The sequence below is a fragment of the Callorhinchus milii genome, unplaced genomic scaffold, assembly GCF_018977255.1.
Source record: "Callorhinchus milii isolate IMCB2004 unplaced genomic scaffold, IMCB_Cmil_1.0 Scaffold17, whole genome shotgun sequence".
In the NCBI taxonomy this organism is placed as follows: domain Eukaryota; kingdom Metazoa; phylum Chordata; class Chondrichthyes; order Chimaeriformes; family Callorhinchidae; genus Callorhinchus; species Callorhinchus milii.
In genome coordinates this window covers 8277103-8301502 of record NW_024704758.1, presented here as the reverse complement: position 1 = coordinate 8301502, position 24400 = coordinate 8277103, and the positions used below count along the sequence as shown (strand labels likewise).

The window sequence follows — 24400 nt, the reverse complement described above, 5'->3', positions numbered from 1 at the left end:
TATCCCTTTTGAAAGGAATTAGGTTAAGGACGTATCCTGTCAAATCCAATCTTACACAATACAATTTTATATGGCGCCTTTCATGTCAGGATGTCCCAAACCATTATGTTGTAAATTGAACATGTTGCAATGTGAACAATTAATTCTTCCCCTTTACTCCTGCAGATATTGTCTGTGGCATCAATAGGTGTGACTGCCATCCTAGACACAAATGTTGCAGAATCTGTGGAGAATCAGGAAATGTTGATAGAGCAGATAAGAGGCAGATAATTCTGCAATATGCACTGTTTAAGTATACTTGTGAAGAAAACGTCTGGCAATATCGCAAAATCAGCCTGATAGACCAGAGCTATTTATCAACGGTGGTAGAAAGATAAGACAGCAGCTTTTCATAGGAAACAATAACAACTTGCATTTATATAGCACCCTTCATATGAATAGCAGAAGGAAAGCAGGTGGGAAGATTTGGAAGGTTTTTGTTGTAGACAAAGGCCTGTTACCCCCATGTGTTTTTTCTACAGTGCGCCGATCAACACTGAAACATGTAGAAGAATGATGGTAATTGTACTTTGAAGCACTTAATTGTTATTCAGTACAAGGGTTTAACTGTAGTTAGACGTCTGGAGGATCGGTGGGTGTGAGCGCCATCATTTTCATGGCAGATAATGATCCGTCGCCATGTTCGGTGCCACATCTTCTGTAACATGGATTTGAGTGACGAGGAGACAGCTTGTTTCAGCTCCTCCGCAGTCTCATATTGCTGTTTTGTAATAGGGGCTGAGAGGACTTTGTGGACACCCTGTACATTGTGCAGCAGTAGCACATTCCCTTTTTAAAATCCTTAGGGGTGGCTGTCAACAACGGTCTGTGGCAATAAATTCTACCTTCCAGACCACCCTCTGTGTAAAGAGTTTTCTCTCTCTCGTTAATTCCTTGAATGGTTATTTTAAATTTGTGTTCTCCAACGCTGCGAGAGGAATTGTTGTGAGTTCAATTTGTTTTATAAACCTGTCCCCGAATGTGGTCACCCTACCATCAGCCCGTCCAAACTTTTCCTTCCAGAACACCCACCGTATTATTTTGCCATTACAGCATCAAGCTGCTTTTTAAATGAGTCAAGTGTCCCAGCCTCAACCACCCTCAATCCACTGATTGTGTTTTGCAAGAATATCAGGTGCAGTGTATTTCCACCAGAAGCATTGAGAGAACACACATTTAAAGTAATCATTCACAGAATTGAAGAGGTTAGAGAGAGAAATAAACTCTTTACGCACAGGGTGGTCCGGAATGCGGAATTCACTGCCACAAACCTTTGTTGAGAGCTACTCCGTAAGGATTTAAAAAAGGAAAATAGATTCCTGAAGAGGAGGAATACTAAAGGAGAAGAGACCACAAAGCAGCACAAAAACTCTTGTGTAATTGTGAGGTATGGATTAGAAGTTAATTATTACAATTGAGGAACGAGCAAAAAAGTGGGATTAGATGAGACGGAGAGAAACACTGGCACAGACGTGGACTGAATGGCCTGTTTCTGTGATGTGGCTAGTCTTATCACTTGCACGATAACTGGGCTCAATTGCTTTAAAGTAACAATACGCCTAGCGCAGAACTGCGTAGCATTGATACTTGCAGATGTGATAAAGTTACTTTTTTGGTGGTTTACAAATAACGAGAAATGTTGTTCTGCCAGGGTGGCCTCTCCTCTTACACTGGGGGCGAACAGAAGCAGCAACAAGTCTTCACCCTCCTGCAGTCTCGATCTCCGATGATGGGAACGATTTCCTCATGAGCAGAGAAATTGTCTTTAAGCAGAGTTAAGTGCACATTGAGATTAGCAATCTGTATGACTCAGTGTTCTCCCTGGGCCCATCATCAGTTACGAGGCCATCAGAGGAGCCATTACTGCATAGAGGCACTACTGCAATGGCAAATTGGACTGAATCAATTGCTGTTTCCAAGAGCCAACACGGGCACAATGGACTGACTGAATGGCTTTTTTTTCTGTGCTGTAAATTTCTATGGTTCTATTCCTGTTAGCACAGAGAAGACAAACAGAGTTAAAATGCACATTGAGATGAGATAACTCAGCATTCACTGGGGATTCATTGAAACTTCCCAATCTGTAGGACTCAGTGTTCTGCACATGCCGTCATTGGTTATTAGGCCATCAGAGGAGCTGTTTATTTATTTTAAATAACTTGGCTTGACACAGATAATTATAAAGCTGCCTTCTTCCAAAGATGCTGCCCCATGTCAGTGACCAGGAAACCTTTGAAGCTGCCTGAGGTTTAAGACACAAAAAAAACATACAGATTCAACGAATAGGTTTTCCACATTTTTGCCTTTCTCTTATCAACATAAGGGATTCATGATGCTTTCTACTTTGTCATTGTAAACTTGTAGCCCACAGTTAAATGGTTAATATTCAAAGCTAGTGACTAATGTGTGTTTGGAATTGAATTTAAAAGCTATTATTTTTATTTCTGTGCCGCTCTCACTCAAGTCTGTCAATCATGAACTGCATCTTAAAAACAAAGTTCACTGCACAATCTCTAACAGTAACTCATGATCTCAAGACTGTGGGATTCTGCACAGTCTTTCATTCCTCCTACAAGCTGCAGACTTTTGAATCCTAAGCTTGGCTTTACCCCACCTCATGCTCTGTTATTCTTTCCATTATTGGCAATGTCCTGCACCTCAGTGAAAGGAATTGCAGGAATAACTGTGACAGATGCTTTCTGTTAGTCAGTTCTCTTTCTCCTGAGTGCACTGACTGACCTGTGTGCAGTGCCCAGCTCACCAAGGAGTCTCACCCAACCAAGGCAATCAAATCGGAGTGACCAGAAACACAGCACTCAAGCAAGAACCGACGGGCTGTGTGAGAAATTGGGAAATTTCCTGATAGCGCCATCAATGGTTCCTGAGCTCCCCTTAAACGACTCCGGATGCAAACTATTCCATCCAACCTACTTCAGAAGTTTCGTTTAAGCCCGATAAGGTTTTAAATGCACAGATGTCTTGTGCTTTTTTGGCACCTTCCCTCCCACATGAATTGGTGCCATCATTTTACATTTCAATCCCAAGCCCTTTTCGGGAGCCAGTCGGCCACTGCACCCAAGCTTCTGACCTTCTGGCAGTGAGTCAAATGCCCCTAACCTTTGAGCTGCTGGGCAATGTTATCCTACCCTTTTCAGTGCATTTCAATGGCATATCTTCGTTAATAATAAGATCTTTAATTTAGTGCCAGAGGGAATATAAATAGAATCAAATGTCTAATTTTCACATGTTAATAAACCTGTGCTTGCACGAAACACTAGTAATGAGAGGTTTCACGGGAAGCAATTAGCAGATACACTTGAAGTGCAGTGAAACATCTCCCAGCAAAGGCGCAGTTTTATTACGAGAGGTTTTCAGTGCAGTACTCGTCTCAATTAATTACTTGGAACAGATGCACCACACGACTGAAACATCCATTTCTCCCAACGAGTCAGTTAATTGCTGTGCGCAATTGGCTGCCGCGTTCGCCCACAACTATACAGTCAATTCACTTTACAGTGTGTTCTGTGAAGCGCTTTGGGACGTCCTCCCGACGTGAAAAGCGCTAAATCAAAAAAATCAAATGCAAGGATTAATGACATATTCCAGCTGCAGGTGTCCAAATTAGTCAGCAATGCACTGAAAAGTATATGCTGTAATCGAAGTACAGTTACATATTGGATAAGGATGCAGGCTGATGATGAGAGTGCTCAGCTTGCAATGTATATTTTTTTCAACCGAGGCTTTTTCAAGATGGCTACTACTGTGATCTTGCAAATGCTACAAGAAGACTTCCTCCACCTTCACAGTCATTCAGAAGCTTGATGGCATCTTTCGTGACCACATGATGGCAGCAGCAAGCCTGACAAACGATACCATTCAATTCACCGCATTTTCAGTTTCTCACAGTCACATTGCGAGGCATCAAGGGAGCAGTTTTATAATGCAAATGAGAGAACAGAGAACACGCTGCAAACACAAAGAAAATACCAGCTGCGCATGTAAGATTTTAATAAAATTATGATAAAAAACTACTTGTTCCCCTTCGTTTCTTGCACTTGCCATGGTGGGGGGTGGGGATGAAATCATGATAAATTAGCCCCGCTTCTTCCTGATATTGGCAGGAACTGGAAGCTCTATCTGCTTCAACGTGACAGGATCCCAGTCTCCCCTGATTAAGCAAGCCACGCTCTTGTCTCTCATTCTTAACGGAATGACCAAATTTGGAGTCTTTAAGTCACACAAATTTTCGGCAAACTTATTTACTCTACACGCCTCGGTTTACCTAGCAGTAAGTAGCAAGCCAGTTGTTAGTCAATTGGCGGATCACTTTCCTGGGGTTAATAAACCCCACAAAAAAGAACTTGGTCACTCAGTCCATGACTGTTTGTGGGACACTGCTGGCACAATTGGCTGCTGCGTTTCGCCAAATAGTCAATTAACTTTCCAGTCCATTTTGTGAAGCGCTTTGAGGCGTCTCAAAGATGTGATAAGGAGCTAAATCAAATGCAAGGATTATTATTATTAATAAGAGTGCCGATTTATGCATTCTCCTCACCTTCCTTTTTCCTGCCTGTCCCCATCTGAAGAAGGTGGATCAATGGATGACGTTCGCTGGTGTCAATATTACTCCAGATGCTGAATTGTTAATCATTTTGTTTCTCGCCCCCCCCCCACTCCCCATAGTTAAAAATAGGACACTGCTCTCTACGCTTCATAAATCAACAATACACTTGCCATCCATGGGGTGGGGGTAGGGAAAAGAAACTTTATTAAAAGATTTGATGTACAAATGCATTTAATCTCAGTACATAAACTGTACATACAATGAATTTACAAAAATACAACTGATTTTGCCAAAACATAAGCATAATGCACATCACCGCATTGAAATAAAAACCGCAAGCATGGATCAGGTTTTCTTCACAGTAATTTGTGTGAAAAAACGACACATTAATTACCCCAATATGCGAGTCAATTCCACCTACTTAACTGGGATTCCACTAAAGTGCTATAATTCTCTCTCTCTCTCATCAATAAGGCCAACATTAATTAGTGTTGATATTCCCAGCGTCCTTCCTTCCTTGCTCCCTGCCTACCTCTAGCATCTGACCACTGAAAGGAAGAACTGCGTAACAAACAGCAACATCTTTGGCTGCTGCCAAAACAGTGCAGTGGTTATTCAGTGTGAGATACTGAAATACTGTGCTAAACAAGTTCTGGATTGATCAACGGGAGTTGACTTGTACATGAGTATTCTGAAAACTGATTCAAAGTTTCGCAGACTATTTTTTTTGACTTGTCCTTTTTAAAATTCGGATTTAAAAAAAATTCGCGGGATGCAGCTTTACATTACACCTGCATCTTGAAAATAAATTCATGAGCTGAAGCCTAAAGAATTACAGCACTGTGCGACACCAAGCAAGTTCTAACTGTACATACATACCGACCTGTGGATGTCAGAGCAGATTGCTCAGTAATAACTATGCTAGACCTACTGTTGTAACTGTAGTACTGTACAGACTAAAATAGAAGTGTAAAATGTGAGACCAAAGTCCTTCTAGGATTACATTTCTGGCGACGCAATCATTATCTGAAGGCTATTTAGCATTCACTCTCGTAACGCTGTTTCCACGCAATAGTCACTTGCAATTCTAAGAAGATTCAACATTTTACAAAGAACATTGAACTCTTTGTCTGTGCAGAGCAAAAATGTTACAGGTCCACAATTCACAAAGCCGTTACCAACCACTGGAAGTGCAACGGAACTCATCTTATTTAATAACACGAAGGAATGAGTAAAATCTCTGCAGTTTATTTTTTTTAAAAAACACCCCCTTACCTATACAGTGAAAATAATAATTAACAAAAGACACCATAAGGCAACACTAAAACTCTCATGAGATTTTGAGGTATGGATTAGCAGCGAATTATTGTAACAGCAAACACGGCAATAATTTTTACTGTTCCACCATTTTATACTGCAAAGATTATTCTGCTGTGTGTGTGCAGAATGTGGATGAACCAAAATCTTCCTCATTATCAGCGACAATTCGGGAAGCTCAGCAGGTTTGGCTCTTTGTCACTGCAGTGAACTGTATTTTATTTTGCAGTTAGCAAATAGCATTAAGTGAATGAAGGGTAGCAGCAATCCAAAAACTGGAACAATCCAAGGGGGTGATATGACAGTCCACCCTGGGCAAATCCAGCTGTGTGCTGTCAACAGTGATCTGATAATACAGCAGACACCAGTTGGGAAGGTGGCTATTGTGACGGAAACACTTGAAATGCTGACGAAATAGGTTGTGGAGAGCGAGGACTGACACTTACAGATTGGAGGACATTCACCCCATCACTGCAATGTGGCAGAGAATGAGAGATGAGGTTATTTACAAGAGTCAACGGGATCTCACAGATCGTGAGGACCTGGCGAGAGATCTGGAGAAAACTGCAGAGTTTAGAAGTAACGTACGACAGAACGAACACCTGTCACATCAGCTGTTCAGGAGTCGTACTGGACACAGCTGGAGCGGGCGTTTCTGTGCTGTAACGTTCTAGGATTCTAAATATTGCAAGTGCTCGGAGACGCTGTCTGGCGTGAAAGGCGCTATATAAATGCTAGTCGTTGCTGTTATTGTTGGGACTGTTTGTTTTTTGAAAAGCATAAATGAGGCAATAGCAAATGTGTAGTTCACAACTCTGCAAAATAAGCCAGTAAAAGTCTACCGTTGAAAATTGTAACTGGTTTGAGGGAGGCTGATTTAGGCCCCGTCCCAACTCACAACTAAATGATAGAGAACACAGAGAGTTACCAAACTGGAATTGCACAGTGAATGCTTTAAAAACAATGGCTAAGTTACAAAACATGTAGCTCATGTTATCCAATTCTAACCAGGCTGTTTCGAGTTATAATAAGCTCTTTTCCTTCACATGACAGGGAGTGGGAGGGAGAGGACTGCCCACAATCACAGCACAAGTTGAAGAATAAATTGTCTTGAAAGGGCCACACAAGGGTTATAATTTGTGGAAGGATGGAGACTTGTAAAGGTAGAGAGTGGATGGGGCCAGCCTTTAAAAGGAGAGACATCATACCTAAGGAACGCGGGAAGATGGCACTTGTTACTCTATCTTTTAAATCCCTTCCTCTCTGGAGGTTGGTCTGTGCTGGCAGCACAAGCCCTTCTCATTCCCAGCCTGTTCCCTTTGTGGTTAAGAAGCAAATGTGCAGAGAAATACAAGCAGACAGAGACCAAGGCAAATAGAAAGGTGATCCTAAAAGAAATTCAATACTGTAGGAGAGTTCTTGGCATGGAATGCAAGCACTTTACCACAACTACATTGTGTGCATTCATAGCAAAAGTTCACAAGTTAGATCTCTCTGGTTCCAATGGTTGTTCTGTTACAGAGGTCCCCCTGGACAAACCTTCGCTGGTCCCTTTCATCTGCATCAAAGCCAAGGTTTCTTTGCGTGGGAATGTTATTCAGGACCCCATAATAATTTCTGCTGCATATTTGAGACATGTTCATAGACCTGCCCAGGCAGTGGAACTAGATCTTGGTGTGAGTTGTCAAGGACTATCTCCATGGAATAGCTGTAATACAAAAGTTATCTTAGGTATGTGCGAGCTGAACTTTACTCTGGAGAACTGAGCTTAACGTTCAGCATTTGTGTGCAGGTGTCAGATTCTACCATTAATTGAACAGTATATAATTCATTACTGCTCAAGGCCACGGAGTATTCAATCAATCACACCTTGGACTTGTGGGAATTCAGCAAAGCATTACTACGAAGCATTAAAAAGTCACATCCTGACATATGCATCTGGATCTCCGCCTGAATGGGGTAGTCGCAACTTGTGTGCATCATAGCTAAAAGTTACCAGTCACATAAAAAAAATGAAAGACTGCAGTAAACTTTACTGTCATCAACAAAGTCCTTATGGTGGGATGCATCTTCAGGTCCTCTTGCAGCAGGATATAGAGTTCCATTAAAACCTCTCGGCTATATTTCTCCTGACCCATTCCAAGGCAGGTAACCGACTGTGCAAGTATACTTTCTCATACAAGCGCTCTTGGGGAAAATGCATCTACAGTTCTCTTGGGCCTCTCTGGTATTCTCTCTGCTCCTACTTCTCCTGTAAGTATTATTGCATCAGCGACAATGTGAGCATCCCCTCAAGACAATAATTCACCTCTTTCTCTGCCAAGTCTTTCTGCTATGTTCCCTCTAAGAGGTGTGAACAAACAACATTGTAGTCTGATAAACTCATTGGAACGACAAACCTTGTTGAGCAGGATCTCTTATAAACATCTTTCAATAATTGCCTGGGGTGACTCTGCCATGCGGTATACACGACTATGCATAAATTGATATATTACATGCAGCTTTTCTGATACCACCACTACTTGTTCACTTATGGCATTGACTTTGCCATCCATCCCTCTTTGCAAATCACAGTCATTAAAAAGAAAAGATTGGGAAGGACTAACAAATGACAGGAATGTATCATTGCAGCATCACTTCCCCTCCAACAGCACCTTCCGCTCTGTTAAGAACAAGAGTACTGTACACATACAGATTCTGCACAATCTGACAAATGCAACAACAAATAAGTGCCATTTCTCTGTCACAGCAATGACAGGAGACCCTGAAAGAACCCACCGATTAGAAAAACCTATCTGTGTTTCAGCAACCCTCTCAGCAAGCTCTATTGATTTGTTCTGTAGCAGTTGCTGCAGCTGAGCAGAAATGGGTCAGGGCCTTTCACATTAATGACCGCTAATCTAATCTGCGATTACATTTACTTAATTCGCTGACAACAGCAAATAAAGCAATAGAGGTGACTTGAAATTAATTTTTTCTTCCTTCTCACTTATTACATTATTACTGTATCTAAAAAATGGGTTTTGCCAAAAGAAAAGTAAAAGCATTTAAAAAAAAATGAAATTTTCCAGTTGGAAAATATCCCAATATACAGTACCTAATACCACATTCATTGATCCTCTACCTAACAAATAATGCGCCTCCTGTCAGAGAATTCACTAGCAACCTTTCTCTGTACTGGATTACAATGAGTCTTCCAACTCCTATGCATAAAGCCATTCTACAAAAGTTAGAACGCGTCACTGATGACTTCGTTTCATAAACTTTGCAATTGATAAATTTATATAATTTGTTTTAGCTGCACAAATCATTACTATTTTTTAAATTCCCATCACGTAAAACAAATCAATACACAGTCAAATCTTTGCTGGAGACTGCTGTGGTTTGCAATTGTTTAGTTGTTCTCTCAGCTTCAAGCCTTTGCTCCGCTCCACTGCCTGCCTGCTTCCAGTCAAACACCCAACTGTTTCTTCTGTTCAAAGTAGGATTCAAATCTGGCCAGAGCATAATCCTGAAGAAGAAATGTGTTAAAGAGTTATTTGGTTTAACAAGCAAAAGAATATACACAGCAAAATAAAATTCATACATATCCTATCTCGTATTATGTAAAAAAAAGTTTCCAAAGCGAACACTTCAACTGGATTCGCGTGTAGTTTGTCAGAAACAAATGGTAAATAAAACACCCATGCATCCTATTTTGTCACGCATTCATATTTTACTCACCATATATCCAAATTCAATTGCTGAAATTCTGGCCTGAATGATCGACCATAAGCCCCAAAAGAAATGTGAAGCCAGTGCATATCTGGGAATTTAAAAAATATTCAATGTTAATATTAAGACAATTAAGAGTTGAACTAACAGGTCACTGAGCAATATCTTTGCCCAATGTAACAAAATGGATGAAAAGGCTCCTTTGGCTAATTTGCTCTCATCCATTCAGAATACCATTGGAGCATCTAGGTCTTTCCTAAATTAATTTCCTCTCCTTGCCTCAACCGCACTACTTGATAACTTGTTCCAGATGTTGATCACTTTAGTGTGTGGCAATATTACCTGGTCTGTCCAAAACATTCTCTTCACAACCCCAAATCTGCAACCTCCTGTCCAACTGTATTGAAATCTTTGTGAGCATTGCTGAGACTACTTTCTACAAAGCACATCAAAGGAGACTTTCTATAGTAAGGGGCTTATTCAACTATAGAAAGTCCCCTTTGATCTGTGCTTTTCAAAGCTGAAGAGCACAAGCTCAGCTAGTTGTTTTTTTTATATAATTCATGTTTCTAACACTACAAACTTTCCTCTTCTTTTCCCTGTACAACCTCTAGGGATTCTCTTTGTTCACGGTGACCAGAATTGTATGCAGCCGAACCGTAAAGAGTTACGTCCGGGTAACTGAACCCAACTCCAGCCGCAGACAATTGTTCTTTGCCTGCTGAGTGAGAAATCCCATTATAAGCATGAAGCAAAATATTTCCTACATATAGATTCCACCTTATATGCACAATAACTCCCTTATAACCCGAATTTTGTTGCTTAGAGCAAACAAAAGTAAAATCATATTTTCAAAATAAGAAAGGTTTCGATCATTTTGGATATTTAATAATTAATTGTTGTGACTGCACAAGGCATTCCATTCAGTTACACAATAAGTAAATACGCTCATTGGAAGAGCTTTACCACACATGTTCAAGAATGCAGGTAGTGCTGTATTACCACATATTCATTGTATTCAAAACACACAAGATTTTAAAGCTACGAAGTATACAACGTATTCTAGCTTCACCAAACAAAATAATTACCTATTTATTTCTTGCAACATTTGCTCTTCCATTTTCACTCTCTCAGTGTCATCCAAATTGTCAAATCCATTCTGGTACTCGGCTTTGTAATTTCTGATGAAATGGAGCTGTCATAGAATTCATCATCACTTAAGAGTTAATGATAAGTACAGGAAATTTGCTATTGTTATATTTCAGTCCAGTGCACATTGGCAACAAGTTCCAGAAAGATTTAATAACCTTTCCTCCAAACTGCACTGGAATGAGGTTTTACAATATTCCTCAATGTTAAGAATACAAGAAAAGGTGAACTTTACATAGACTGCAGACCACAATTATAAGGCTGTACAATTATTAGGCTGTAATCTGATAACGACCTTGAATTCTGTCATAAAAGCACAATAGTTAAACTGGAAGAGTTGTGCGTGAACCTCAGGATGAGTTTAAAACTTTCAAAAGCACCTTTTTAATTGTACAGAGTGTGAATTTTATTTGGAGGCTTCCTTCACTGCCAACAATAGGTGTCAAATTCACTCTGGTGCTCAGCTGTCCTGCTATTCCACTTCACTGAGAAACCAGGCCATAAGGTTTACGACTGTGATGCCATTACTGCACGGTTACTGTTGAGATATAATTGATTCTCAATTTCTAGGATTCACAGAGGGTCGTGGATATTTGAGATTAATGTATGTTGTGAGGACGAACACTTCTATATGTTACACTCTCGTGCCATCATCCTCAATTCCAGATTAGTTTGTCGATTAAGGGGGAAAAAAGAGAATCTGCAGTTGCTCACGTAAAAGTATTTCACATTAGAGACAGGTAAACTAATCAATCTGTGCTGGTTCATTTGGTACTGAGGAGTTCTGTGGCATTGTTGCTATGACATACACTTTTTAAGAGTTTTAAAAGCCAACCATGCTATTAAAGTGCTTTCATGCCACACACACTATTCATTGCGTGTTCCGAGAAATTTCAATACCCTTCAAAAGCCAATACCTGCTGGGTTTGGGTTGGGTAGTTCTCTATCGAAGCTAAGAAAAATGGATACTTTTCATAAGTATAATCGTAGATCCATTCACAGAAGTGGTTCCCAATATCAAACCCTCTGTAATAAAAAGAAAAAACATTCATTATTGACACCTTACCATATACACTTTTGGTTTCCTTTACTTATACTTTTTTTTAAAAATACACTATTATAAAGACATCCAACCAAATAGGTTTGCAGAGTGTAATGTACAGTAACATTTAAGGCTAACATCATCTTCCGGCCCCCTCTGCCCCACCCCCACCTCAACTTTTTCACTTATGAAGTCAATTGACAATTGTTGGGTTACAATTCCACAATCGCCAGCAGTTACTCACTGAGACATTGGGGAAGGTTTCTTCAAGTTCAGTTAAAAAGTTATAGTTTAGTCTATTCCCCAATTACACCTTATTCAGAGATGCAAGTTACCCGAGATCAGCAGGCTCCTCTCCCAGCTGTACAACCATTATACAGTTCCCTACATAAGGTCGGACTTCCAGGTTACTAGGTGTGGGGAATCCTCTTATTAATAATCAAGTTGTACTTGTGCCTGGTGGAACTTAGCGCAGTAACTGAAAGATTCAGTTCTTCGGTAAAGGCTATTTATTATAATTTGCCAAAACCACATCAGAATTTCGACCTAGCCATGTGTTTAAAATATCAAAATATCCAGAATCTAATGTTTTTCTAATGAAGATTTTAATTAACAAAGAATCAGGAAGAACGCCTAAAGAAAGGCTATAGAAAGGATCCAAGGAACAGATTGTGATTTCATTCAGAGCAAAGCTATATGTTCACAACTGTGCGAATTACCTGAAGTTATAGCTGCTGTATTCAAAGTCAATCAGCATTAGCTTCTGCTCACTGGATTCGCCAGTGTTGTCCAACAGCAGAAGATTTCCTGTGATGAAAACATTCAGATTACGCACATATGTAAAAAATATATAATGCATGTACAACATGTAAAAATAGACTTCCATTTTAACTTGTTCAGCCACATTGATTGCAGTGGGTCCCTTTCTGAAGCACAGTCTAGGATTTAAAATCTGCATTTTTGGAACTCACTCCTTGCAGTTTGGTAGAGTGATGGGCATAAGATAATATTTGTTCTAATTAATTCTAATTCTAACCTGTTTTAACTTTAGTTGCAGTGCTACTCTTTAATTTAAGCAGCATCAGCTTTAATTAAATTGGGGTAAACTATTTTGCCTTCTGTACAGCTCTCCCTTCCTCCACTTTATTGCCACTTGCACAATACATTTCACTGTATACATTGTACTAAAATTCACACCAAAATACCCGAATTTGCTATACTTAAATCTCCCGCCTAGATTTCTGTTTGTGCAATATTTGCAGTTTGCTCAGACCAATGGTATTTGGATGGATGACGAATTTGGCTGATAAATGGCGCTACAATTATTTTTGATGTCATTCCAAATAAATAAACAGATGTTGCCATCTGATAAAATAGTGATGAAAAAAAACGTTTAATATGAACAGAACAAGCAGTGAAGGTTTTGACATGACTTCTATTTGAAGAGCCTCAGTCGGAAGATCAGAGGTGACAACAAAATTGTGAGGCTTTTTTTACACTTTGGATTTGACCTTGAATCAAGGGCAACTGTTTGTCGTAGGTAAAATACAATATAATAACGCTTGCATTTGATATAAAGCTTTCCAGCCAATCTGCCCCCAACCTCTGGAATTCCATTCCTCAATCACTCCGCCTCCCCCCCTCCTTAGCCTCCTTCAAGTCCCACCTCAAAACCCTCCTCTTCGACCGTGCCATCGGCCACCCCCCCTTCCTCTCCCCTCTCCCCCCACCCCCCACAGCTCAGGTCTGAAATGCTGTACACTGTCCAGCGCCTTGGGACGTCCTCCCGACGTGAAAGGCACTAAACAAATGTAATCTTGTTGTTGTTGTTATCACGTTGCTGAGAGGTCTCAAAGCGCTTCAGAGTGTACTGTAAAGTGAAATTGACTGTATATTTTTTGGGCAAAACACAGCAGCCAAGTGCATACAGCAGTGTCCCACGAACAGTCGTAGATTGAGTGATCAAATTATTGTTTATTTATTCATTTATTTTGAAGGAATAAATTCTATCTATCTGCATTTTAAAACTTTGCCCAATACTTATGATTAAATATCAAAATCAATTACAAAAGGAGACCGATTCCTCCGTTTTCTCATTTCATCCTCGCTTGTTTTTCAGTATTTTGAAAAAAGAGAGATTTCATGGAATTTCATGTTTTTGACTGTTGTCTTGCCCACACTTGCCTTTTCTACTCGTTCATTGACAGTATTTTACAACATTTTCATAATATTAGATGATTCTTTTGTACAGTTACTTTTAGAGAAAAAAGTCTACTTAATGTCAAGCACTTTGAGACATGAAAGATGCTACAAGAATGTAAATTGGATTGTTCAGGTGCAACCTTCACTCATGTATCCTATAAAAATACATAACTCTCATCTGCGGTTTCAGCTCTGATGAAAGATCACAGCTCAAAGCACTCATTCATCATAAGGAGTTGACTGAGTTCTCCGTGGATTTGCAACATATTTTGGCTTAATTTCAAATTCACAAGTTTAGACTAGATCGCTTTAGTTCAGTGAAACATTTTTTTCCTTACCAATTCTAAGCAAAAGCCACATTTACACTATCCAGCAGAGCAAATCTGCAACAATCGATAGTGTGCTGGGAAAACAGGGAAAGGGCAGTGTCTGACCCCATTTCAGGATTACCCTCATTCCAAACTTATTTCAAGCAAAATCGGGAAAAATTCAAAAGGCTGTGAACAAAACCTCTCTCTCCCATGACTGGACCATTGCCTCACTCACTTGGGAAAATCAGGAAATTAGCCATTGATGAATAAAGAGCTATGGTTCTGGAAAAGGGTATCGAAACCATGAGCTGCTCACATTTCACACAAATTTCTCAGTGGAAGAGAAATATTCAACAAGAATAAAAACAGGCTGCAAACTAATGGCTTTCAGCTGTACAGCACTCCCAGAAATTCTGCTGATACAGAGCTTCCAGTTCATCTTTCTTCCCCCCCCGCCCCCCTCCCAGCAGATTCCCAACACTATAATTTTTCTTGGGGGTGGGAAGGACATGTAGATTGCTTTAATACAGAGGGTAATAATAGATAGTGAGAAGTTAACTGCATGTTGCATTATAACCTGAGACTTAATCACTTAATCTCTTTCATAGTCCGTGTTCCAGCATTGTTCTTACACACCGACTATGGGTGCACAGAATGGGATTTCCCATCAGGTATGTTGCAACCAAATCTGCTTTTGTGGTCTGATTAATGAATCCATTTTCAACTATCAGCTTTTTGCTGGCTGCAGCGTACATGAGACTTGTAATATAGATGCAAAGCCCTTGCTTGCTGAAATTGAGTTTTGTGTATATAGTTTAGTCTAAAGTTCCTGTCTGAAGGTGCGTGGGGGGCAGAATGGAGCCAGTTCAAACCAGGCTACTTGGATTCATTGCAGCACGACCGTGAAATTATGTTGGCAACACAACTTTTTAAAAATATAATTGGGAGATTCAATATGAGCTCTGCCTACATTGAAAAGCACTGATCCAAAGTCTTGCTAAAGTGCACTCCCATTTTCTTGTAATAGGAAGGAGGAAAGAGGGATAATCTGGCAGGATGTGATCTTATTTTTATTATCTTAATGAGCCAGAGAGCTTTCTTCATTTATACCTCTCTTATGACCTCGTGAAACTGCTAAGGCAAATCTGCTCACAGCAAACACCACTCCCTCCTCCTCTGAACAGGTGTTGCCATTACAGAAAGACCAGAGCCCCACACATTCCAAGAGAGAAATATCTTATACAGGTGAAGCCATAGGAATTATTGTACATTCCTTCACTAATTTACTGTGAGAGTCATTTGCTGGATATGAACTTTGTACGGCGCTGTCCTTGATTGACTCAGATCATACCTCTCACACCGCCTGCACTTCATCTCCTCAAATGGCTTCTCCTCTAGCCCCTGGATGGTCTTGTGCGGTGTTCCTCAGGGCTCTGTCCCTGGTCCCCTCCTCTTCAACATCTATATGCTCCCGCTTGGTGACATCATCCGCAGACATGGGGCAACTTCCACATGTATGCAGATGCACCCAACCTCTCTGCCTCCACCCTCGACTCCAGGACCCCTGCTTTGCTGGCAGACATCAAGTCCTGGATGAGAGCTAACTTTCTTCAGTTGAACGTCAACAAGACCGAGGCCCTCCTGACTGGTTCCCGTCAGCGCCTCCTCACCTCAGGAGCTGACAGCATCACCATCCATGGTTGACTCCTTGCTAAGACAGTCCGGAACCTTGGGGTCTTCTTTGACCCTCAACTATCCTTTCTGCAACATGACCCGCTTTGCCTTCCCCCACCTCCTCAACCTCACCCAGCTTCGCCACCATCTCACACCGCGGGCCGTCGATACACTCATACACGCTTTCATTACATTGAGGCTCGACTATGCAAACTCACTGCTTGTCAGCATCCCCAATTCCTCCCTCCACAGGCTGCAGATCATCCAGAATTCTGCAGCCCGTGTCCTCTCCCATACTAGGCTCCGCGACTCTATCACCCCCATCCTTGACCAACTCCACTGGCTTCCCATCACACAGAGGATACAGGCCAAGATCCTGGTCCTCACCTTCAAAGCCCTCCACTGTCTTGCTCCCCCCTACCTGTGCGACCTCTGAACTTCCTGCCTTCCTGCTCACTCTCTCCGCTCAGTGGGCTCCAGTCTGCTTCACGGCCCCAGCCTCGCTCGCCCCACTATTGGCAGGCGGGCCTTTCCCCACTATGCCCCCACCCTCTGGAACTCCATCCCACAGTCCCTCTGCCTCGCCCTCTCCCTTGCCACCTTCGAGACCCATCTCAAAACCCTCCTCTTCGACCATGCTTTCCCTGCTTCCCCCCCTACCCTCCACCCTCCCCGACCCCCAGCTCGGCACCATAACTCCGTCTGTCCAGCGCCTTGGGACGTCCTCCCAACATGAAAAGCGCTTTACAAATGTAATTTTGTTGTTGTTTGTAAAATGATATGAAATTAAGTAATCCAGTAATTTCTATGCATCGTCGCTGCCCTAACAACTCCACAAAGATGGGTTTTACAGCATTCTCTTCTGTTGTCGCCACAATTTTCTAACCTTTCAGTTATGCAAGAAATAAGTAACTCTTATATTTTCTCGTCCACTATTATATATGAGATTGATTATTTAGTATAGCTAAAGGTGCCATCCCCTTATCTTAATTAGTAAATTTCAAATATCCCCAGATCGATGAGGCTTCCAATAACAACATAGAGTAAACACAGTATATGCAGCAATAAAGTGGTTTTACTGAGAAAAATGACTGATCCAAAAATAAACCGTCTTACCTTCCTGGCAATCGTTGTGACAAAAAACAACTGGTGAATGAGTAGCATGGAGCAAGGACCTGAGGAGTAAGACAGACAAAATAAAACGAGGTGTTTTCCACAGGAATTGTGAGAAAAGTCTCAACAAACAGCAACAGTAAAGAATGGGGGTGGTTGTGCTGTTTCCAGTGCTGGATTCTGAAGGAAGCTTCAAATCCTTCATATTCCACGAAAAACAGTGCTAGACTTGGGTCAACAAAGAATGTAATGAAACCAGTACACAAAGAACATCATGTTGTTTCATGTACATCTTAATTCTTAATGGCAAAAGCATTTCATCACAAGCAATATGACTTACTCTGGACCCCAGACGTATCATTTATTGTGTCAAGTACTTTGACGAGGGGATGGATACAAACTTTACGTTGGTCACGAGGGCCATTCTACTTCCTTGAGTGGTGGCAGATCAACAAAACGCTTTCACTTTCATATTTATTTTGTGGCTTTTAGTGTTAAAGCCCTTCAACGTTCCCCCTCCAACCAATGTGTGCGAGTAATTGTTACAAGTAATATTCAAAATATGTAGTCAATCCACTTTAGAATATATTCTGTGAACTGGTATGAGACTTCTCAACGATGTAATAAGATACTATATCTATATGCAAGGCTTATTATTTATTAATATTGTTACACAAAATGATTATTGCAAATTCTACACCTTCCCAACCAAAACTATAAAAGTAGAACAATGTACACAAGCACTGGATCACACTGCTTCTGTGATCAGTGGTAATTGGATATGGATATAAAAATAATAATCCTTGCATTTGCATTTGTATGCATATCGTAACCAGAGCTCTTTCTGGGCAATTTCCTGTGAGACATAAATGAAAGTGCAATGTTTCCAAAATGGCCCAGTTAAAAATGCAGAAAAAATTTGGAGGCTATGTGGTAAGAGTGGGACTATTTGGATAGTTCTTTCAAAGAGCACCACAGGCACAATGGGCCGAATGGCATCCTTCTGTGCTGTAAGATTCTATAATTATATGAAACCATGTGCTTGAAAATGTATTGGTTAAAAACAAAAAATTGTTTTGTGAATCTTTAGAACTTTTCCTCCATTCAGAATTCAATTTTATTTTACACACATACACAGCTTTTTAAGACTGAAAATCCTACATCTGGTTTCTGCAGCTTTTCCAATGTGTTTTTAAGAGTTTAGAATTCCCACTCCAAGCCAGGCCGAAGATTAATGCAGCATAGTTTGGATTGGGCTCATCGAGTCTCAAAGATAGAATTACAAAACTTCTGAAATCGATCTAAACAGGAGAGGGGGGAAAAAGCAGCCAGCGCAAGTTTTTACTGGGCTATTTTGGAAAGATTGCAAACTAACAACCAAAGCAAATACTCATCTTAGGATAAAACTAACCGTATGTAATTCAGCGTCAATTAAAGACACAAGCCTACAGGCTCAGCAGTTTCAATTCCCATGAGATGAAGTCTCGAGACACCCGCCCAAAGCAAGCTAACGTGATGGCCTTCAGATTTGATTTTAGTGCTTAAGGTTCGGGTTAAAGTTTACTTCGGTACAGTGCCAATGGAAACTGTTACTTTTGTTTTCAAAATAATAATCCTTGCATTTAATACAGAGCCTTATTACGTCGTAGAGATGGTGTTTCAAGGCGCTTCACAGGACATACTGTAAAGTATTTGTGGGCAAAAATGTGGCAGACAGTATGCGAATACCAATATCCCACAAACAGTTTGGTAAACCCACTGCCCAGTATGAAACTCAGCCCCAGATACAATCACAGATCTGTATCTATTTCATGTCAGCTGTGGTCATTCTCCTGATTGATATCCAATGGCTCGCGTCGGAACGTTTTTCGTGGGTGTGTATTTTTTACTACTGGGGAACAAATAAGCCTCGATATCCACCAAAATTAAATAGCACGTCCAAAGTCACATGGTAGAAAGGCCACTTGAAAGAGACAACGAAGAACAATAACTGCCCGCAGAACCACATTACAGCCTGAGAAACGAGGGGAGAGAATCGAAGGGAAACACCTCTAAAATCCAAATGCAACCAACATTTTAATTAAGCAGCTGCTACCGGAGTCAGTAGTGATGAGGAAAAGGGAGAAATGCTAGTCCCCACTTTGACATGCTGTGCCAGCACAACTGTGGGTTGACCTCTGCTATTTGTGGAATGGTCTGGCTTCAACTGCTATTTGTGGAATGGTTCAATATCCTCCGCAACAAGTTTCAAACCATACCCAGATTGGGAGAAGGAAAGCACCAATGGTGTCTTAACTTTTACGCTGCTCACCAATCACAATGACTTTAAAATGAGATTTCCCATTCCCAAACTGAAGCAACATGATTGTTGTTTCTTGTGTAGAAAACAACATGCACCATGTAGCACCATTCACATGAGTAGCGTCTTGGAGCACTTAATGGGGGGGTGGTTGGCTGCTGAACTGGAAAGGGAGGGAAGATGACCGAAGGCATGGTCGAAGAGGAAAGTCTTCAGGTGGGAATTGGTGACTAGGAGGTTTCAATGATCCAATCTGATACAACTGGTCTGAACAATTTCTGAATAGATTGACTTGATAGCATATAAAAAATAATTAATGTACATACGGCAAGTGTTAGTTGCATTGAATATTAAAGTTCATAATTTTAGACTTAACGAGAAAGCTACGGACGTGGAACATTTCTGCCTGGTTAAAGCCCTACCTCAGTTTCTCCAGCTCTTGTGGCAGGTTGTAGCTGAGAAGTTTATGGAACTTCCTAATGTAAGACTCTCTTGTGAAACTGATTCGCATCACTTGCTTTAAGTACCTGCATCAACAAGAATCAACACATGACAAAAACATTGGGATAAAAGCAGACAGTTTTATTTTTGTATAGAAGTGTTTATTTGTTATCATAAATAACATGAGAAGCATCAAGTCTAAATCTTTAAATGCAAGTCTAGAAGCTGCATTAAAATAAAACGTGAAATCTACCGCCAGCAAAAGCAAAGTGCCTAAGTAAGATTTAAAATGTGGATAGTTTAAAATATGGTCTTTTGGTTTTAAAATGGACTGATGGCACAATCAGCCCTTGACTGGGATTGCTTAACTGAAGTAGCTAATGTTAAAAAAAAAACCTGTCTAAGCTCTCACACAGAATGGCCATTTGGAATAAGTATTGGAAGACCAGAGTCCTTTATGGAACCAGACTGTGGTATCATTCATCATCTTCAGAGGCGGTGAGGAGAAAAGGGAAATAAAAAAGAAAAATTGGAGGCAAGGGAAATCAACTGACTGCAGATATATCTGGCACAGTGGAACACCTTAAAGCTTTTCCTGTGACTGAGGCGCCTAGGTTACAATTTATGCACCCATCATTTTACTGCTATCAAACCTCAAATGCTTATTTCTTCTTAAATTCACTATTTGCATTGTCTAACGTGGTTCTGCTGAATACTTTTAAATGATAAATTTATTCCCTTAACCCAGTTGAAGCAATCCAATACAAGACACCAAATACTTTTGAGTAGGATATACAGAAGTTAGCCACGCCAATTAAGTACTCACTTTTCCATGGTACAAAACAACCACTTTGGTTCTTTGTTAAATGGCATTTTCATGCCATGGAATGTAGCCATTTTCCTTGCAATTTCTGCTGAAATATTTGGAATACTCAGCTCCTGGGTCTCCAGTTTGCGGCTCTGAAGCAGAATGATACAACATCAAAGAAATAAGGCAATTATGTAAAAAAAACACTTGCTGTTCGGCTTGCAGACCCGATACATGTTCTGTTCAATACCAGACAAATACATTTATTGTATTGTGTAATATTTATAAACAAAAAAGACACATTGCTTCTTACTAACCTTGCAGAAGACACGACAGAAAACAGCTATGAGCAATATGTTGACGTTAAATCAAAAATAAACCACTTTCTCTTACACAGTCCAATTATTTTCTCCACAAATCAAACCATTATTCCGCTCATCATTCTGGTAGAAACTTATGCTGAATAATATTGTGCCTGAAGGATTCATTTGATGACAATGTTTGCTACCTATTTATTTCTTGGTATAGTAGTTCCAAGCAGAACTGAATGGTTTGTCTCAAACTTGCAACAAGAAGCATATTAATTATAAATTTAGAAACAAAGCAACCAAGAAAATAACTGGGAAAAAAATCTGGTCATGCTGTATACTGAAGGACAAATTTGTGGAGCGCTGTGACTAACTCAGCCTAGATTGTTTGCTAAATGTAAAAGGTACAGTAGATCAAATTGAAGCAGATTTCCTGACGTAAATGATGCAAGTCACATGAAACATAACTCAATCAATGATGCCATAATGGCTTGTTGACCAGACTTTTCCAATTAAAAGTGTTTATTGTCTCGCAACTACATATGCATTACTGTCGCTGTAGTTCTGCATAAAGTACTGATTTACTGCAGCAGTTTGAAATCAATTTCAAGGCCAGGAAAAGAGAGCGCTGAGCAGTGGTGGGGAAAAAGAGTTTGCGTTCTTTTTGCAAAGCATCCTCAATAAATAATAAATCCAGCAACTCTGGTTTAAACTCCTACTCTCAAAAATGCAATTACTGTACACTAAATTGATATTATACTTCGGAAAAGTTGCAGCAGAATATTTAATGCAAAACATTTAATTATACAAACAATCACTTGCAAAAAAAAAATTGGCAAGGATTTTGTTCCCACGTCTTTCATTTGCCACAAATGTGAAGTCCAGAGTTAAGTACAGACCATGGCCCAACGCCGGGTAGAATCAGACTTACCGGAATGAACTGTTCCAAGCGACCCTGAGGGAAGATTCCATATAACTTTGGACCAAGACATCGTTCTGCCAAGATAGCAAACATAACACTCTCCAACACCAAGGCTTCAGTCCCCTATATTTTAAAAACAAGACAAAACAATAACACCTTGTACTTTAAACTGTGGGGGGAAAACATCCCACAATACAACCGGATCATAGATACTGTGAAAAGAATGAACCTTTCATTCCCCATTAATATTTGGAGAATGTCACACCCATCAAGGACACATGTAACGTGAGACAGATGAAGGGCAGATCAGCCTCTGCTGTCCCATTTGGATACTTTCAATCGTTATCAGAATAATGTGACATTTTCATTGATCTTCGGAGCTTCAGTCGCCAATCTGGATTGTGATGTGGGTAGTTTTGTGCAGTTTTCACATCCATGGGGTACGTACATGGAAACTTGCCTCAGACTCATTCCACTTGCAAGGTTCAAGGCGACTTTCATCCCATCAGTTTAGGGTGAATTTGGTTGTTATCCACTTTTCATTCTTTTTTCCACTCATGAGCCAATTTTACGTTGCCTTAAAGGTATCACACTGTATTAAATAAAATGTCAGCTGTTTTCTAGTGCGTGCAAATACAGTTTAATTTCTTCTTCCTACAGTTGATTTCCCAGCCCAGGGTTTAGTTCTGAAGTGTAGTCACACCTGAAACATGTTCTGTCTTTAACTTTCAAAGGCTGTTTGTCTTCCTGTGTCTTCTCAGCGTTGTCTACTTTTATTTCAGATTTCAGTTTTTCTTTTACAGAACTTCTACAAAATCCTCTTTCACCGGATGAATAATCTACAATTGCAGAGTTCCTGAGAGAGTCTCATCATTGCTATTCCATTAGTGTTTCCCCTTAAGGGTTGAGTATTGCTGATAATGGAGGAAGGGGTTAAGATGTTCAAAATTCAGAGTTGCTTAGACCATAGGAAGGATTAAATTATGCTCAATTAATGAAAGTTTCTGTTTCTGACTGCTATAAATGACTTTTCATAGAAACATGTACATATGGAAAGGGTTAGATTCCTCAGTGATAACCTCAGCATCAACCAGCCTACCCATACTTACCGTCAAGGTCTATGTAAGGCTGGTAGCCACCTGATGAGTGACTTGTGCCCAGAAACCTTTACTCCCAGAAGCAAGGAAAATGAGTCAATGAATTCAGGAAATGTGGTGAAGGGGAGAAATAAGGATTTCTAAAACAGATTACTTTGCAAAAGTTGATATCTCTTAACTTTGATAGAACAGGGATGGATGGGGGTAGAGGAGGAAAGAGAAGACTTTCATATTAAAATACTATTTATAACTTTCTAAATGCACAAGGATTATTTAACATCAATATTTCATCACATCATCTGGAAAACAGTCAGTTGGATTTCAAATGCAGAAGTGAACTGCTTTTAAAAAAGCTGGAATTCAAGATATTAAAACTGTACTATCATAATTCTCAGTTTGATTCACAACAGTTAACTAAATCAAAGAATTCTCAGAAAGACTTTTAAATACAATGTTCTTTTTACCACAATAGGAAGGAAACATAAAAATATATAAACATTTTAATTCCTTTTCATAAATCTGGATGAATAAAACTATGAATTGGCATTTTAATTATTAGACATCTGAATTTCAAGTGACAAATTAAAACCATATTCTCGTATAATTTGAGAATGGAAGGGACAAAATGTAGGGTTCCCCACTATCCCCAGCCTGTTTTCGTTTAGTTTACTCCTTAGATCCCAACCCTAATCCACTTCATCATTCTCCCATGGAAAAGGAAAGGCTAGTTAAGTATTGCATACAAGTAGTAGGTGTTGCAACCTCAACTGTTTTTTGACACAAAGACATATATTTTCTCTTGTGATCAATTGAGCTTAAGTTGACGTGCTTCACTAATTTTTTTAATATGGCTATTGCTTCATGCAAGGATGGCTGTTACTGCGAATAACTTTACTTCTGCTTGACTGCACTCCATTGTTCCATTGCTTTTGAACACCTGTATTTTTACATTGCCTGCTCAAAGTCCCCAAACTGGGGAGTATACGGACGGCGGAGTTTTGAATTAGTTGGATTATGTGGATAGTGGAGGTGGGGAGACCAGCAAAATGGGCATTGGAATAGTCGAGGTGATAAAAGTATGGATTTGGGTTTCGGCTGCATTAGTTGTGAGGTACGATCACAACGTGACGGAGACAACGTGACGGAGGTGGAGAAAAACAGTCCTGGTCAGGGACTGGGTGTTGGGTAGGAATGCTGGGGATCAAACCTGACGCCAAGATTTCTCACAGTGTCTTAGGGATAGGCCAGGGAGGTTGAGGAGATCCAAGATGCAGGAGAGATGTTGACGGGAGCCAAGTAGAAAGGAACGCTCATAACTGATCAACTGATTAACTTTTAAACTGAACTAATTCTTCAACAAATCAGTAATGCTTTAAAAGTTGCACCTTTTGTAGTATAGA

The 24400-nt window shown here is 40.2% G+C and overlaps 1 protein-coding gene across 2 annotated transcripts in view; it reads right to left on the bottom strand.

Moving 5' to 3' along the window:
* Positions 1 to 4784: 4784 nt before the first annotated feature.
* The window catches only part of chka (choline kinase alpha), a 42108-nt gene continuing 22492 nt past the window's right edge, over positions 4785 to 24400 (bottom strand). For both annotated transcript variants that reach the window (XM_042341478.1, XM_042341479.1), the window contains 9 exons: positions 21913 to 22026; positions 20692 to 20825; positions 19847 to 19951; positions 17129 to 17187; positions 12545 to 12632; positions 11701 to 11809; positions 10723 to 10829; positions 9644 to 9725; positions 4785 to 9431 (listed from right to left, as the gene is read on the bottom strand). In XM_042341478.1, coding sequence (XP_042197412.1) covers positions 9372 to 9431; positions 9644 to 9725; positions 10723 to 10829; positions 11701 to 11809; positions 12545 to 12632; positions 17129 to 17187; positions 19847 to 19951; positions 20692 to 20825; positions 21913 to 22026 — 858 coding nt within the window. In that variant the 3' untranslated portion in view covers positions 4785 to 9371. The remainder of the gene's footprint in view (positions 9432 to 9643; positions 9726 to 10722; positions 10830 to 11700; positions 11810 to 12544; positions 12633 to 17128; positions 17188 to 19846; positions 19952 to 20691; positions 20826 to 21912; positions 22027 to 24400) is intronic.